Raw genomic sequence first — 18,175 nt, 5'->3', positions numbered from 1 at the left:
AAATAATTTTTTAAAAGCCAGAAGCCATAAGTTGGCTCAAAAAACCCCCACCAAACACCCCCATTATCTGTTGATTCGAAAAAATATTGATTGTGTATGGTTTATAAATTTTAATAAATATTTAAAAGAACATGTAAAATATAAATAAAATATAATTCAGTGTGTTTGGTTTGATTTTTTTGGATTAAGTTTTTTGAAAATTAAATTTTTTGATTTTCGTGTTTTTTTGTTTTTAGTAAATATTTTAAAAATTTTAAATATTTTTTTACTTTTTTAGATGCACCTTATTTAAATGTATTTAAAAAGTAAAAAATTTGTGAAAAAATATTTTAAAAAATTAATAAATACATAAAAATACAAAATATGTACGTAATTCTCATATTTTTTTTTTTGTATTTTTGGTATTTAGTGAATTTTTAAAAGGTTTCTTTCACAAATTTTTTACTTTTTAAGTATATTTATGTTAGGTATGTCTAAAAAGTAAAAAAAATATATTTAAAATATTAAAAAAATTCAATAAAAATAAAAAAACATGAAAAACAAAAAAATAATTTTCTGAAAAGAGTTTTTGAAAAACTCTAACCAAGCATATATTTTGTTTACATTTTAATTATATTTTATCTTTTTTCTTTTAAAATTCTTACTTATATAAACCAAACACAACTAAATATCAAGTTCTTTATGTCACTATACAAAATTATAAATCTCACATCATTATCTAATCACAATATTCATAAACACTATATGATCATAGCCCGTGAGCACTGAATAACTTCTGGGTGATTTGACCATGACAAGTCATTTTTGGTGATTTTGGTGAGGTATTTGATTTATTTGTACATCTTAGACCATCTCCAATGATTCACCAAAACTGATATCAAATTCAAAATTTGATGAAAAAGCTACTATTCACTGCTCCAACGGTTGCACCAAATGAATATCAGATTGAGATTTCATCAAACAATTTATCAAACGGACGACGAAATACTGATTTCACCAAAACACTGTTGGTGACAGTTGGAGGGGAGACCCGGTCGACCAACCGGTTGCCCGGCCGCCGAATTCCTTTGAAATTGATAGGTTCAAACCGGTCAAAAAAAGGTTCAAACAGGTAAAAAAAAAAAAAAAAAAATATTTTTGCCTTCCTGGTTGACCGGCCAGTCGACCGGCCGGTCAACCACCAAAACCAAAACAGAGATGAAGCTGTTCTGAATACATTCCAAGTTCTTGATGAATTGATGAAGATGAGTGGTCCCCAACATTCCACCTTGTTGAATTCTGGAAAAGTGGAGTGAAAATAAACCCAAACCAAAGATTCCTCTAATTCTGGATAGTTATTGAACAAATTCCCATCTCCATGAACAAAGCGTTCAAAAAAAAAAAATATTTACGCTTACCGGTCGACCAATCGGTTGACCCACGGGATTTGATGCACCGTTGGAGTGAGTAGTATCAAATTTGGTGAAATGGGTCATTTTTGACTCAGATTTGGTGAAAAATCTGAGTCACTATTGGAGATGCTCTTATCAACCGGATAATTTATATATATATATATGTTTGATAATTTATATATATATATATATATGTTAATATTATAAGATGTTAGTTTATTATTAAGTTATATTACAACTAAATGTGGGATAATTTGTATCTGACATCACAAATTCTATTACAATTTTATATCTAAACAAATTTATTGTTAAAAATAAAAATAATAAAATTTACAACCTCTCATTTGTCTAATAACACTCATTTTTAACCGGCATTATCTCTCTATTTTTTCTTTCCGTCTTTATTTACATCATCATCATCACCACTTTAACAACTCATCTCTCTTCACATTGAACCATCGGTATTCCTCATTCCCTTTGCTCACGCTCACCAACAAACTCCACTTTGACTTTTTATATTGCCTTATACATGATACGCTACAACTACTCAAACCCTTTAACTTATTGCCACCACAACCCTCATCTCACCATGAACTACCACTTATTCCCATTGTCCTCCATACACTTCCACTCCTAATCAATTGAAACTCTATATTTTGAAATTTTTATTCTATTCCTTTAAAACACTAGCATTCTCTTTCTTCATTTCTTACAAAGTTTCATCACTCTCTTCATTTCTTACCAAGTTTCATCGTCATGATTTGAAAAGAGTTTCGTTATATATTTTGTACTATGGTAAATAAATGGGATTGGCAATGGAGGCTTGGAGGGTGTCGTGGGGTAATAAGATACGTGTGGAAGCAACAAAGAAAGGTGAAAAAGACAGTGCCGATCAAAAATAGATGAGGTAGCAATTGAAATGGGTTTGAGGACATGATTTGAAAAATCAAGAGGCATAAAGAGAATATATAAAATTAAAAATGAATATATATTTGAAATTATGAGATGTATACGTAGGGATATACAATTTAATTAAATTTGTTATTTTTATAAACTAAGTACAATACTACTAATTTCATCCTCCTCCACACGCGATTAAAAAGTATATAGCATTTGCTCAACTAACCACCACCATATCTGTTTTTTGAGCATTTACTTTTGCCCGTGATGTGATACCTTGGGTGCACCAATACATAACACTTGCTTATCTCGCTCTACATCTTCACGTCATTTTTTTATTTTTAATTTTTTTAATTTTTGGCATGGTATAAATTGTTTCGATTTCTTTAATGATGATTTTAGATAATCAGATTAGTGGTCATAAATGGACCCTTTTTTTAAAGCTCGTTAAACTATAGTAATTGGGACATTATTGGCTCAATGTGGCAACACGTTAAAAAAGTTAATTTTTTTTATTTTTTTAGTTTTTTTAGTCAAAAAAGTGAGATTTTTTACCCAAAAGAAGTCAATTTTTTACCAAAAAAGTCAATATATATTTTTTCAATTTATTTATTCAATTTTGATTGAAGAAGAACACAAGATTAGATATTTGAGGGAGAGTGGAGTTGGCAGGGATTGGATTGAACCAAGCTGATGAGATGGAGGGTTACATAGCCTTACTCTTGGGTTAACTTAACGGACTCCATCTCTAAAATTCAGGGATAGACATGGCCCAATATTTTTTATTTTTTGAGTGGATTTTTTTATTTTATTATTTGTTGACTTTTTAAAATGTGTTTGGGAAGTTACTAAAACTTTAATCTTTTTATTTTTTTATTAAAAATGTATATGTACATACACAAACACAAAAAAAAAAAGAAGAAGAAGAAGAAGAAGAAGAAGAAGAAGAAAAAAAGTTAATTATTTCAGTATAGATGGGCTCTGACGTTGGTTCCAGCCCATGTATTTTTACTGCTGAACAATATGGCTCATTATTGGGCCTGAGCCGATGGGATTTTAACGAGGCTGCTGAGCGAGCCAATCATCTTCATTCTCACGACGTCGTTTAAGCGTTGCATTATCTGCAAAGAATTCACATTAAACCGCTCTCTTATCCGCAGAGAAAGCAGCAAAAACAAAAAAAAACTCCGAACAAAAATGGAGGCCTCAATTCACCATTCTACATTCCCATCTCTGTTTCTCAGGCCAGATTCCCCCAAACAGGGTCTCTCTCTCTCTCTCTCTACATATATATGCATATACACAGTTATGAGTAGAGGTGTATGTTTATTTGCTCCCTAACATACATATAAACTTGTTATTGTAGTGATTGGTGAAATTAGCTTTCTTATGATTGTTAATATTGAGATTATCAATTATTTTGGATTGTGTATCCTATCCCAGGCTTGGGCTGACCCAAGATTATGAGGAGAGTTTGACAAAATTCTATAAATTTTGTGGTTTATTCTACTAGTCGTTTGGCAAGAGGTTATTTTAGCCAATTAGTCAAAAAGTTATTAAATTAGCCAAAAAGCCAACATCCCATACCAAAAAGTCAAAGATTCTCTTTTCTCTCTATTTTTTGCACATCGTTTCGTAATTAGCCAAAAAGTCATCCCAAACATACAAGTTTTTTTTACCTATCTTTTTAGCCAAATAGCCAAAAAGTTACTAAATTAGCCTGTTCCCAAACGAGGCCATATCTCTCATTAATCCCCATTTTATATTGGGATTCTATGTCCGGGTTTACTATTAGTTCAGACCCAAATTTTGTACTCGTGGGCATGTCCCCCAACCAAACATGGCCTTATGTATTTAATTCATTAACCGTCCAGTTCCATGTCTAATTGCTTTAATAACTGTAGTCTTAACTATAAAAAATGATCTTCGATTCACAGATTCTTGTTAATTTCCCGTTTGCCTTTTAAATTCAGGTGCATCAGTGCAGCTTATTGTAAGTGCATTGCATTAACATGTAATTGATATGGACCTGTTAGGATATCATAGCTCGAGGAAGTTAATTTCGGGAACTGGGCGGCGCTTGATTAATGTAGACAATGCAAAAGCAAGAATTATGACTTACAGAAGTAGTAAAAATAAACGGGACATTGATCTTGAAGTTGGTGAGCGGCTTTATCTTGGTATGGACTTTGGCACATCTGGGGCTAGGTATGCTCTTATTGACATGGAAGGGACTATACGAGCAGAAGGAAAGAGGGGGTATCCTTTATACATGGTAAGATCATTATCTTGAAATTGGTTTGCAAAGTTCACATTTGCACTTTGCACTGGTTAGGTTGCATAGATGGTCTTAAAACCTATTTGGTGATATAGTTGTGTGGTAGCATACACTACTTTGGAAATTAGGACCACCCATTTCGATCTAATCACAATTCTTCAAGCATAAAATAGTATTTTAAAGTGCCCCATGGTTTAAACAATGTTGCTCAATCCTGCATTTATATAATGAGAAAATGTTTGATACCCACAAAAAGTTCCCACAATTTGATCCACATTGAAATAGTATAATAGTGTCAACTTTTGATTAGTTACACACCCAATGATATAAGGCCTACCTTCCTTGCCACATCATTGTGGGTGAATTTGTGGGTCTAAAATGTGGGTTTCTAGCATTACTCTGTGTAGTGCATGCCTATATTAATAACCTTTCTTATTTCCACTTTATTGTAATTCTTTAATCTAGTGGAGAAATACGGTAATTTAAGAATGAATATCAATCATATAACAGTTTTAATTTGCTAACTGAGGATCAGAGATATAACAATATTAGAAAGATAACAATTTAAGACCATCAAGCTTTATTAAGGAATCGGGACATGTTCAATAAGGTTGCAAGAATGTTTATTTGTGTTACTCAATAGATTCCATTGTCAAAATGAACTTGACAGCTTCTTTTTGATGTCTAGAAAGAGCAAAGACACAGTGGATTGGTTGCTCTCATGGAAAGTCACCCTTCACTCACTTCTTGAAGATGTTCCAATTAATCTCCGCCCATTGATTGCTTCTATTTCTATAGATGGGACTTCTGCAACAACTGTCATTATAGACAGGTGAATATCGCAGAGAATTATTACTAATAATACTAATAGTCATATTTATAAATTCTTGGCACCAAACACCTCATTCAAGATTAACACCTGTACGTGTTACTGCAGTGCAACGGGAGATCCGTTATGTAGACCTTTACTGTACAATGAAAGTTGTCCTGATGCTTTACCAGCAGTTAAGTCCATTGCCCCAGCAAACCACACAGTCTGCTCTGGTTCCTCTACACTGTGCAAGCTTGTCTCATGGTGGAACTCCAATGATTCAAACAAAGAATCTGCACTATTGTTGCATCAAGCAGACTGGCTGTTATGGCTTCTTCATGGCAAGCTTGGAGTGTCAGATTACAATAATGCTTTGAAGGTATTGTGATTTAGAATTTGTTATGCTTGTTTTTTCTTCACTTCCTGTGTCCAATTGTCAAATGATTGTGTCAAACACTGTTCAAACATTCTTTATGTGCCGCAGGTTGGCTATGATCCTGAACTTGACTCCTATCCAAGCTGGCTGATCTCGCAGCCATATTCACGTGTTTTGCCTTCCATCCAAGCTCCTGGAACTTCAATTGGTTCTATAAAGGAGGATATTAGAACACAATTTGGTATGTTGGTTTTCTATTTAGTAGAGCACTACTGAAGACCATGTAGCATTCAATTTTTATTCCTTATCTACACTGTAATCTATGAGCATATTGGTTGACTTGTTAGACTTTTATAGTAGGAATTGATACCTTAATGTTTTTCCTTCTCATACATTACCTGTGTATTTGATAATCTGAACTATTATATGAAGGAAATCTTTTTTATAAAAACGAACAGCAAATAAAGGAAATGTAATAATGTACCTACATTTGAGATATAAAAATGAATACCAACAATTTAATTAATCAGGGAGAGAGAGTTCATTACTAACAGGATGTTATGGAGTCCTGTTTGTAGAAGCAGTATATTGAGTAAGTGGCACATAAAAGGACAAGAAGTGAAAGCTGTATTGTGTTTTTGAAATGCTGCTATTTATGGAAATTTGTACTTCCACAAGACATTGAACCCATCAGGTATGAGATTGTTGTGTGCTCAAGGATTGTATTTTTGCTGTGGTATGTGCACCGTGACTAGTTTATCTCTTGTGAACAAATTGGTGTGGTGCTCCTAAAACAGTGAGCGGCTATTATGAATCCTTTTAACTGCTGCACCTTGAACCTGTTCCACAAATGCAGACAATTTACTCTAGTTTGACTTGCACCTGATATTCTTCAAAATAAACATTCTTGCAGGGTTTCCAAAATATTGTATTGTCTGCACGGGAACCACTGATAGTATAGCTGCCTTTCTTGCTGCACGTGCTACACAGCCTGGGAAAGCTGTGAGACATCTCTCTCTCTCTCTCTCTCACTGGAAAAGTTGTAGCACATGCATTAGTATGTATTTGGACTGGTTTAGGTGGAGGCTTGCATCATCTAGTGGCTTTTTAGTCTCTTATTTTTATCTTTGATAAGTTCCGTCTCACAGTTGCAGATTTTGATATAATGGTATTTAGAGTTTTGATGAATCGTGTTTTAATCAGGTAACATCTCTGGGCTCAACTCTTGCCATAAAACTTTTAAGCACCAATAGAATTGAGGATTCAAGGTTTGGGGTGTATAGTCATCGTCTTGACGATAAATGGCTTGTTGGAGGAGCTTCAAATACAGGTGGAGCTGTTCTTAGACAATTTTTTACCGATGAGCAACTGGATAAATTGAGCAAGCAAATTAATCCCATGGTAGCCTCCCCTCTGGACTACTATCCTCTGCAAGCAGTTGGTGAGAGATTTCCAGTGGCAGATCCGGAGATGGAGCCCAGGTATTAATTCTCTTTGCATATTTTGAGAAATCAATAGAGTAACCATAACCTCATAATTTGAGGGTTACTATCTTTAAGTTTTGGAGATTTACATGAAATCAATAGAGTAACCATTCTTGTGTAGGTTACATCCACGCCCGGAAAGTGATGTTGAGTACTTGCATGGTATTCTTGAGTCCATTGCCCGCATAGAGGTGTACATTAGTTTCTTTTCTGTTATTTTACATTGTGAAAAAAGGCATGTAGTCCTTTACTAGATAACCTTGTGACAATATTCACTTGTCTGTTAGGCCAAGGGTTATACCTTACTGAAAGATCTAGGGGCAACCGAGGTTGAAGAAGTGTTCACAGCCGGTGGTGGTGCAAAAAATGAAAAATGGACAATGATTCGACAGAGGGTTCTTGGTTTACCGGTGAGTCGGGCTCTTCAGACAGAGGCTGCATATGGGGCTGCTTTGTTGGCATTGAAGGGTGCACAATAGAAACATATGAGAAGATCAAAGAGCTAAGTTCTTTTGTGCATATATATGTATCATTTTTTTTTCAATAGAACTCTCTGTTGATCTGATATATCATATATGTGTTGTTATAACATATGAGAGCTTAATTGATGAATTATTTGGTTCAAGGAAGTTAAGAATTGTAGAAAGGGATTTGTGCACTAGTTGTCTGGATGGCAGGTAGTACTGCACTTAATTGAAATCTTAAAAAAACTGAGTAAATTACATGTATGATGTAGTTGAGAAATATATGTTTAGATTAGAAAAGTTAAAGCACATATGAAATTAGTCTTGCTCTTATCTCAAAAATGAAAAAAAGTAAAAAAGAGAAGGCATTAAGCTTATTTTAGATAAAAGTCTATCTATCAAGAAAATAAAAATAATGCCCATCTAAAAAAACGCATTTAATTAGATGGCTTAATAGTTGTGTAATACATTTTACCTTCGTTTGGGGTGTGAATTGATTTTTTAGCTTTTTGATTTCTTTAGTCTGAGATTAAAAATTCTCGTTTGAGATGGAGTTTTTTATTTTTTTTACTTTTGTGAGAGAAAAAATGAAACGATTATGATTTGGATGTGACATTTTGTCTTATTGAGTTAAAAAATCTATTTTGTCTTTTATGTATAAAATAGACTCAACTCAACCCAAGCCTTCATGCAAAACGAATCCTTTATCGTGTTTGAGTGCAAATTTTAAAGAGCTTGATATATGAAAGGCTATGTTTGGTGGAGTTTTGAAAATGATTCCACATCTTGGTTTGATTACTGTGTTTGGTTATAATTTTCAAAAATTGATTCTACAATTATTTTTGAAAGCACGTCTATTCAGTTATCTTCCTGAATGCCCAGTCAGTTGACTTAAATAGTATTTTTTTTTTGGACAATTGGCACATGTTATTTTTATATTTTAAATAAAAAATATTTTCAAAATTTTTTATAAGTTTTGAATAAAATTTTGAGATGTGTGTTTGATTATGAATTATAAGTTTTTAAAGTAAATAATTTTTCTAATTTCATATGTCACATCAAAAATTTAAAATTCATATTTAAATAATTTTTTTTTTAAATCATAATTATAAAATTCATAAATTTAAAATATAACTTTACTCTTAAATTATAATTTTAAAACTCTACCTAACATTATTTTTTTTTTACTCATCATGGTATACACATCATGAGAGAACATTGGGCCGAGAGCATTAAAAAGAAAACATTAGAAAGAGTGTTAATGGGTTTCATTCACTTTTTATTCTTTATTTTTTTTTCTTTTTTTTATTATTCTCAATGCATTAATATTATTAGTGATGTATTTTTTAATGATCTAAATCATTGTTATATATCTTTCTATGTATATTCACCCAGCAACCCCCATGCGCCTCTGCATCCTCTCCACCGCAGGTAACTCTTTCCTTAAAACGAAAAAATTTACCTATCCCGTTAGAATGTATTTTCCCCCCCACGCGCGCCTCTGCATCCTCTCCACCGCAGGTAACTCTTTCCTTAAAACGAAAAAATTTACCTATCCCGTTAGAATGTATTTTGGGGTGATTTGGACACTTCCGTTGCAATTTAATTTATTAACTTTTTATAATATGGTATGAAAAAAAAGAGTTTTTGAATTTAAATATATATATATAAGTAATTTTATAATTTTAATCAATGCTATTAAATAGAATAAATTAAATATAAAAATCGTGGATGTATATTGATAAAAAATAAAAAATATATATTTTAATTAAAAAAATAATGTTATTTTTCATTTGTATAGTTTGGATATAGTTATAGGAATTTTATATAATAAAAAATATAATATATATTTTATAATACTAAATTAAGTCAATGGTAATTAATTTAGTTAAATTTATTAGAGTTTGTCAATCTTACAATTAAAACTAACATTCAAATTTTATTGCTGGTAATTTTTATATTTGATTTTTATATAAAAATATATCATAAATTTAAGGGTTTTTTTTTTTAGGGTCCATGGTATTAAGACTTTATAGTATAAAGGACATCTAATATTTTCATAATGTCTAAGGTCCCTCAACATTGATCTAGAGAAATTTCAGCTCAGAGAAATTCCAGTCCAGAGAAATTTCAGTCCGGAGAAATTTTTTCCAGAGAAATTCTATTCAAAGAAATTCTAGACTGCACAGAGAAAATCTCACATTTCTCTGGACTTTCCAGAGAAATTCACTTCAACCCAGAGAAATTTCCCTCTCTAACTCAGAGAAATTCACTGAAAACCAGAGAAATTCTCATCTCCAATCTAGAGAAATTCACTTAACCTAGAGAAATTTTCCCTCTCCAACCCAAACCAGAGAAATTCTTCCTCTCTGATCCAGAGAAATTTCAATTTCTGTGATTGGGATGCCAGAGATGGAGGCAAATTTCTCCGCTTTAATATCATGGGCAACTTTGTATACATTAAGAAGATAAATACAAAGGGGGAAAAATGCAATGGGATTTATACAAATTAAGCATTCCAGGTTCCAGCTCGAAACCAAAGAATTTCTCTTTTTTCAATCCAGAGAAATTCAACTCAGCAATTAATTTAGTTAACTAGAAGCTACCTCCTGCAGATGAACCGATGAACTTGTAGGTGAACTTTCTTGATGAGGAAATACAGCATTTGAATCTCCTGCCAAATTTCTATCTCTAGCACTGTAAGCTAAATGCTCATCTGGAACAAAAGAAGATTGCCCAGAATTGATGGATGCAGACTCCTGGAGATGAACCATGGGTGGCCTGTGTGGGGGTGCAGTTGGAGGTGGATACTGTTGATAGCTCGTTACATGAAGTGACGGTTTAGCCACATTAGGATAATAAGGATTAGTAGTTTGTGTATACTGATTATGATAATGACTCTGTTCTTCCGGTCTGCCAACTGGTGTATACTGTGACTGTGAATGCAGATCATTTGTTACAACTTTGGCTGCTGCCCACGCTCTGGCCTTGGCAGCCCAATCTTCTTCATTGAAGCTTCAGCACGATGAACAGCAAAGACGGCGATGATGACGCTGGTGTAGTCGACTGGAACGGGGCCGAGGCGGTGAGCGACGGCGATGGAATAGAGATTCCAAGAGGAACGAGTCGATGATGATGGATTTGGTGTAGCGAATCGCCATTGGCAAGTAAGTTTCGTATCTGAGCTCTAAGACTTGGTTGCCATCGAAGGTGTCGCGGGTGAACTCTGCGTTCAGCTGTTCAATCAGAAATTTACAGGGAGGCAGGCCGGGTCGCAGATCCGGGCGACGCGGAGGTCTGTGACGATGGCGGAGCGGAGGGAGGAGTTGGAGGAGAAGGTGTTGAGGAAGAGGTCGTAGATGAGGGTGGAGAGGAGGGTGGAGGAGCACAGAAGAGAGAGAGAGAGATGAGAGACAAAGAGTCAAATTTCACTGGTATATGTTTAGGGACCTTAGACATCAAAAAATAATTTTGTGGATCTTTCCCATTACGAAAAATGTGGGAGGGACCTTAGACTAATTATTCCTAAATTTTAACCGAATTTAGCCAATAATTATTTCTACCATATTTTTAAGGGATAATTACATTCTAGTGGCATCTTTAAAAAATATATATTTATAAAAAAATGGGCAAATTAAAAAAAATTCCCAAGTTTTAACCCGATTAACAAATCAAACCCTACATTTTTTATTTTATCAATTTAAACCCTAAATTTTCAATAAGATTTCAATTCCAATCCTCTATCCAATTCTATTAAATACAATTAACGGGGAAGGGGTATTTTGTCAATACACTTATCATTATGCAAAAATATTTATTACAAATTTGTATTCACTAATAAAAAAAATGAAACCCACTCCCCCTCCATTCATTGTTGCGGCAGCGCCCATTGCCACCAACAATTTGCCTTCACCCACAACCTGTAACACCCCAACCCCGTATATGTCAACGATATTATCCGCTTTGGGCCACGCTCGCACGAATTTGCTCTTCCCAATAGGTTACCCATCCCAAAACTACTCCAGCCTAAGCATGCTTAACTGGGGAGTTTTGTTAGGGATTTCACCACCCAGAAAAAAGTCTTGATATTGTAAAGTTTTTACTTTCATAGTCCAAGAACTCCTCCTCCATTCTGGTTATGGGACACAAAGACCTTACAATCCACTCCCCTTAAGGCTGGATGTCTCCGTGCAGTAGGCTGACAGCTCACAAGCCTGCCCACAATCACTGAGAGATGCCAGGGGCCCACACTAGGTACTCCGAAAAGTCAGCTTTGATACCATTTGTAACACCCCAACCCTTCATATGTCATCGATATTGTTCGCTTTGGGTCACGTCTGCATGGATTTGTTCTTCACGGTGAGTTACCCATCACAGAACTACTCCAACCTAAGCACGCTTAATTGGGGAGTTTTGTTAGGGATTTCACTATCCGAAAAAAGGCCTTGATACTATATAGGGGTCTAGGTTTTTACCTTTATAGTCTAGGAACTCCCCTTCCATTGTCGATGTAAGACATCGGGACCTTACAATCCACCTCCTTTAGGGTTGCACGTCCCCGTGCAGTAGTCTGCCAGCTCATAAGCGCGTCCACATGTACCGAGAGACGCTAGGGGCCCATACTCAATATTCTGGAAAGTCGACTCTGATACCATTTGTAACGCCCCAACCCTTCACATGTCATCGATATTCTCCGCTTTGGGCCACACCCACATGGGTTTGTTTTTTTCGGTGGATCACTCATCCCAAAACTACTCCAACCTAAGCACGCTTAACTAGGGAGTTCTATTAGGGATTTCACCATCCGAAAAAAGGCCTCGACGCTATATATGGGTCTAGGTTTTTACCTTTATAGTCTCGAAACTCCCCATACATTTTTGATGTGGGACACCGAGACCTTATAATCCACTTCCTTTAGGGCTGCACGTCCTCGTGCAATAGCCTTCCAGCTCACAAGCCCGTCTACATACACCGAGAAACGCTAGAGGCCCACACTTGGTACTTTGGAGAGTCGGCTCTGATACAATTTATAACGCCCCAACCCTTCACATGTCAGCGATATTGTCCACTTTGGGCCACGCCTACATGGATTTGTTCTTCCCAGTGGTCACCTACTCAGAATTACTCCAGCCTAAGCACGTTTAACTGGAGAATATTGTTAGGGATTTCACCACCCGGGAAAATGCCTCAATACTATATAAGGGTCTAGGTTTTTACCTTTATAGTTTAGGAACTCCCCCTCTATTCCCGATGTGGGACACCGGGACCTTACAATCCACCCCCCTTAGTCTTGCACGTCCCCGTGCAGTAGTCTGCCAGCTCACAAGCCCGTCCACATGCACCGAGAGACGCCAGGGGCCCACATTCGATACTCCAAAGAGTCGGCTTTGATACCATTTGTAACGCACTAATCCTTTACATGTCATCGATATTGTATGCTTTGGGCCATGCCCAAACGGATTTGTTCTTCCTAGTGGGTTACCTATCCTAGAACTACTCTAGCCTAAGCACACTTAACTGAGGTGTTCTGTTAGGGATTTCACCACCCGGGAAAAGGCTTCGATACTATATAATGATCTAGGTTTTTACCTATATAATCTAGGAACTTCCTCTCTATTCCCGATGTGGGACATCGGGACCTTACAATCTACCTCCCTTAGGGCTGCACGTCCCCGTGCAGTAGCCTGCCAACTCACAAGCCCACCCACATGCACCGAGAGATGTTAGGGGCCCACACTCACTACTCTGGAGAGTCGATTCTAATACCATTTGTAACGTCCCAACCCTTCGCATGTCATCAATATTGTCCGCTTTGGGCTACGCCCGCACGGATTTGTTCTTCCTAGTAGGTCACCCATCCCAGAACTACTCTAGTCTAAGTACGCTTAATTGGGAAATTATATTAAGGATTTTACCACCCAGGAAAAGGCCTTGATGCTATATAAGGGTCTAGGTTAAACGTGCTTAGGCTGGAGTAGTTTTGGGATAGGTGGCCTACTAGGAAGAACAAATCCGTGCAGGTGTGACCCAAAGCGGACAATATCGATAACATGTGAAGGGTTGGGGCGTTAGAAATGGTATCATATCTAACTCTCTGGAGTACTGAGTGTAGGCCCCTGGCGCCTCTCGGTACATGTGGGCGGGCTTGTGAACTAGCAGATTACTGCACGGAGACGTGCTGCCTTAAGGAAAATAGATTAGAAGGTCCTGGTATCCCACATCAGGAATGGAGGGGGAGTTCCTGAGCTATAAAATTAAAACTTAGACCCTTATATAATATCGAGGCCTTTTTTTCTGGGTGGTGAAATCCCTAACAGAACACCCCAGTTAAGCGTGCTTAGGCTGGAGTAGTTTTGGGATTGGTGACCCGCTAGAAAGAATAAATCCGTGCGGGCGTGGCCCAAAGCGGATAATATCGATGACATATGAAGGGTTGGGCGTTACAAATGGTATTAGAGCCGACTCTCCGGAGTATCGAGTGTGGGCCTCTAGTGTCTCTCGGTGCATGTGAGTGGGCTTGTGAGCTGGCAAGCTACTGTGCGGGGACGTGCTGCTTTAAGAGGGGTAGATTGTAAGGTTCTGGTGTCCAATATCGGCAATAGAGGGAGAGTTTCTGGGCTATAAAAATAAAAACATGGACTCTTACATAGCATCGAGGCCTTTTCCTAGGTGATGAAATCCCTAACAGAACTCCCCATGTCACGACCTGAACCCGCCCCTATGGGTTAAGGACGTAACCGGCCAGTAATCTTGAGATTACCTGCGGCCTCAAACCAAAATAGACATAACTCAGCAGAGTAAAGGGGCCAAACGGAAGCAATAATCAAAAATTTTGTCCATAGAGTCGTGCTTATATGCACACCATAACATTCCGTATGTACATATGTTAATAACTCATAACAGAAAGTGTAATGACATAAGATTCTATACAGGCAGGATCATCCAAACTAAGTCAACCCATGAAAACTATATACAGACGTATTCAAAACTTCGCCAACCTGACAAAATGTAAATACCAAACAAAAGGGCGAAGACGAGTCTCGTGCGTGAGACGTAGGGGCTAACTCTCAAAAACTTTGTTGTTCCATACTGGCTTCATTGGGGCTGGGTCTGGACCTCTCTTAGCTCACCTACAAACACATCAATGAGCGTGAGCGAAAGCCCAGTGAATAATATCAAATAAGAAGATACAACAATATGTAGAACATCATATTCCGAACGGCCTTGGGCCCAATTCATATTTTTATTTAATATATATATATATACAATTTAAGTCAAGTGACTGTGGTTCCAAACATTCTGGCCTTTGGCCCATTCAGATTTCCATTCATGTCAAAACGGCCTTCGGCCCATTCATTTATGTCAAAACGACCTTCGGCCCATACATTCATGTAAAAACTGCCTTCGGCCCACTCATTCATGTCAAAACGACCTTAGGTCCATTCATGCATGTCCAAACGACCTTCGGTCCACTCATTTCTATCAAAACGACCTTCGGTCCATTCATTTCTGTCAAAACGACCTTCGGTCCATTCGTTTACGTCAAAACGGCTTTCGGCCCATACATTCGTATCAAAACGGCCTTCGGTCCATTTGTTTACGTCAAAACGGCCTTCGGCCCATACATTCGTGTCAAAACGGCCTTCGGCCCACTCATTTATGTCAAAACGACCTTAGGTCCATTTATTTCTATCAAAACGACCTTCGGTCCATTCGTTTACGTCAAAACGGCCTTCGGCCCATACATTCGTGTCAAAACGGCCTTCGACCCACTCATTTATGTCAAAACGACTTTAGGTCCATTTATTTCTATCAAAACGACCTTAGGTCCATTTATTCATATTGAAACGACCTTCGATCCATTCATTCGTTCATGTTAGACTTTTGTCCACAATCCCAATTAGCAACTCATAAAGCTTATAAGGAAATAAACAGTTGGACATTGCTAAGCTTTCAAGTATCAATATTACTCACAGTAATCGGCTTGTGGATTTGCCCTGGAGCTTGACCCTACACATTTCATGAACACAAAAGGGGGTCACTAACAGTTCAATCTGTTCTTTGATTCACATATTCCTCTTTAGGCTTTATTCTTATCTCATTAACTCATTTACAATGCTTAACATATGCCTAAGAGTGCTTACAAGTGAAAGAGAACGGAAAACGAAACACAGAACGAGCATACAAAATTTCAGAGAACAAGGTCCCCGCTCAAGCGTCAACTTCCCTGCTCGAGCGGACCTTTAAGGCCTGCAAAAGTACTGGTTGCATGAAAAATACGCTCGAGCGTGGAATAGAGCGCTCGAACGGAAGGCCTGTCTACAAAAACTCCCCGCTCGAGCGTAAGATATCACGCTCGAGCGGACACCATGTCTGTCAAAAATGTTGGGGAGCTCAAATTCTTCGCTCGAGCGGCACTTCCCCCGATCGAGCGGACGTCAAAATTCTGGAAATTCCAGGTTGTGTTCTTGAGCTCTAATTCGATTTTCAACCAACAAAACATGCATGTTATGGCTCAAATCTCAAATATAATTATACTAACATGATGTAAACCTTAAATCACAACCCAATGAAGCTCAATTCACAAATAATTCACATGTATGCCCCAAAATATGTCAAACTCATCACCAACATGCTCAATTTCAAACATTCAAGACTTACTCTCCCATAATTTGTACATGCATGTGGGAGATGCTCACCATTCTCAACTCATTTGGTGAAGAGGTGGTCAAAACATGAGTTTCCTTTAACATTTCACATGGATTATACATATTTGTGCTCAAACATGCAATTTCAAGGTAATTTCTTGCATGCATGCACATATTAAGCTTCAATTCAACAAAATTAACCCAACTCATGCTCTTTCTCCTTGTTCAACTCTGAATTTACAAATAGCAAACAAGAATCCATGATTCAAGGGATAATTACTCACCTAGGAGCCTTAAACACCCAAGTTCTAGCCAAATCTTGAGCTTAATCTTCAAATTCCCAAGCCTTGAGCCCAAATTACACAAGTCTCTCCATTTCTCTCTCTACAACCGGCCCTTCCTCTGGTTTTGAGTCCAAGGTCAGTCAAAATACAAGAAATGAGGGAATTGGGGTGTAATGCTCCTGTCCAACAAATCCCACTAAGTCCCAATTTAAGAATATTAAACAATTTGAGCACAATGCCATTATATGAATCAATTTAGTCTGACCAGAATCAATTTCTAATTAAATTTCACCATAGGCTCTAAAAATTACACTAATCACAAGGCGTAGTCAATTTTGGGTTCTGTGGCCGATAGGGCCCTCAATTTAATTCCCAAGGCAGATTATTCAACAGATATTCCTACGGTGAACAGATAGAACTTCAAAACCACATATTTTCATATAATGGAACACAAAATCATATCAAAACACATAATCACATCATATTAACGACCAATTAACATATTACGGAACAGGGGTAATACAGTCTTCCCCCCTTTAGGAAGTTTGGTCCTCCAAACCTAATTTGCCTTTAGTCAGGCACAATTCGAAACACTTTTCATTCAATGGTTCCAATCCTTTTTGGATAGCCATTTACTTAGTCTCAAAATCGAGCAACACTCTGTTCTCAATTAGTCAGGGACTTACTTTTTCTTTTCTTTTTTTCCATACAAGGCTCGTATGGTGCCATACCGAAACTAGAGTGTGAGCCGTTGTTGTAAGTAAAGTCTACCAACGATGGATAGATTTTTCCAATTCCCCGAAGATCTAAAATACACATTTGGAGCATTTCTCCCAGAGTCTAAATAGCTCTTTCTGATTATACATCGATTTGTGGATGGAAAGTAGCGCTGAATCCCAATTTAGTTCTCATCGCCTTTTGAAGGCTTGACAGAATTCAAACACATTTTAGGATTTCTGTCTAAACAATAGATACTGGGACCCCATACAACAAGCAACCTTATTGATGTAAACAGTGGCTAGTCTACAAGCATCATATGAAAATGTCACAGGAAGGAAATGAGCGAATTTAGTAATTCTTCATACAATAACCCAAATGGGACTTACACCTTGAGAACTTAAGGTAGCCCCACAATGAAATTCATAGTCACATATCCCTAATTCCATTCCGAAATAGAGGGAGGTCGAAGTAGCCTCGTCTATACCTGATGTTTAACTTCGACTTATAGATACCGAAAATATTTAGACACAATTTCAATAATTGCCCTCTTCAAAGTAAGTCACCAACATATTCGTTTCAGATGCCAGCCAACTTTATCATAGAAGTTCGGTCTATCCCCTTGTCACAAAAGTTCAATTTGTTCTTCAATAATCCCGCAATTTACAACCCAATTCAATTCTTAGTTTAGTGACTCATCACAGTCATCCAAGGTCAATCAAAAGTTTTCAGGAACACAAAGTGGATCCAGATACAGATTCCCGAACCAAACAAGGGATAACAACAAAACAATCAATCACATGTTGAACACAATTTACACAT

The 18,175-nt window shown here is 36.9% G+C and overlaps 1 protein-coding gene across 3 annotated transcripts; it reads left to right on the top strand.

The window, feature by feature from the left end:
- Positions 1-3,406: 3,406 nt before the first annotated feature.
- Positions 3,407-7,886, top strand: XK-1 (xylulose kinase-1). 3 transcript variants are annotated; one of them, XM_028203460.2, is made up of 9 exons: positions 3,407-3,555; positions 4,328-4,566; positions 5,262-5,401; positions 5,507-5,759; positions 5,865-5,997; positions 6,670-6,758; positions 6,960-7,237; positions 7,362-7,431; positions 7,528-7,886. In XM_028203460.2, exons 1-9 carry the CDS (start codon positions 3,489-3,491, stop codon positions 7,717-7,719), a joined length of 1,461 nt encoding a protein of 486 aa, XP_028059261.2. In that variant the 5' UTR covers positions 3,407-3,488; the 3' UTR covers positions 7,720-7,886. The 3 variants fall into 3 exon arrangements, with proteins under 3 accessions (XP_028059261.2, XP_028059262.2, XP_028059263.2); XM_028203461.2 differs by having other exon boundaries at positions 3,423-3,555; positions 4,265-4,566; XM_028203462.2 differs by having other exon boundaries at positions 3,443-3,555; positions 4,338-4,566.
- Positions 7,887-18,175: the final 10,289 nt, after the last annotated feature.

The sequence above is a fragment of the Camellia sinensis genome, chromosome 2, assembly GCF_055761805.1.
Source record: "Camellia sinensis isolate YWXY chromosome 2, ASM5576180v1, whole genome shotgun sequence".
Taxonomy (NCBI): Eukaryota; Viridiplantae; Streptophyta; class Magnoliopsida; order Ericales; family Theaceae; genus Camellia; species Camellia sinensis.
This window is presented reverse-complemented; position numbering and strand designations above follow the sequence as displayed.

Bases quoted from the DNA above. Each gene is read 5' to 3' on its own strand.
- XK-1 (XM_028203460.2), top strand. From the start codon at position 3,489: ATGGAGGCCTCAATTCACCATTCTACATTCCCATCTCTGTTTCTCAGG. The intron at 3,556-4,327 runs GTCTCTCTCTCT...TGGACCTGTTAG, and splicing joins GCCAGATTCCCCCAAACAGG to GATATCATAGCTCGAGGAAG. The intron at 4,567-5,261 runs GTAAGATCATTA...ATGTCTAGAAAG, and splicing joins GGGGGTATCCTTTATACATG to AGCAAAGACACAGTGGATTG.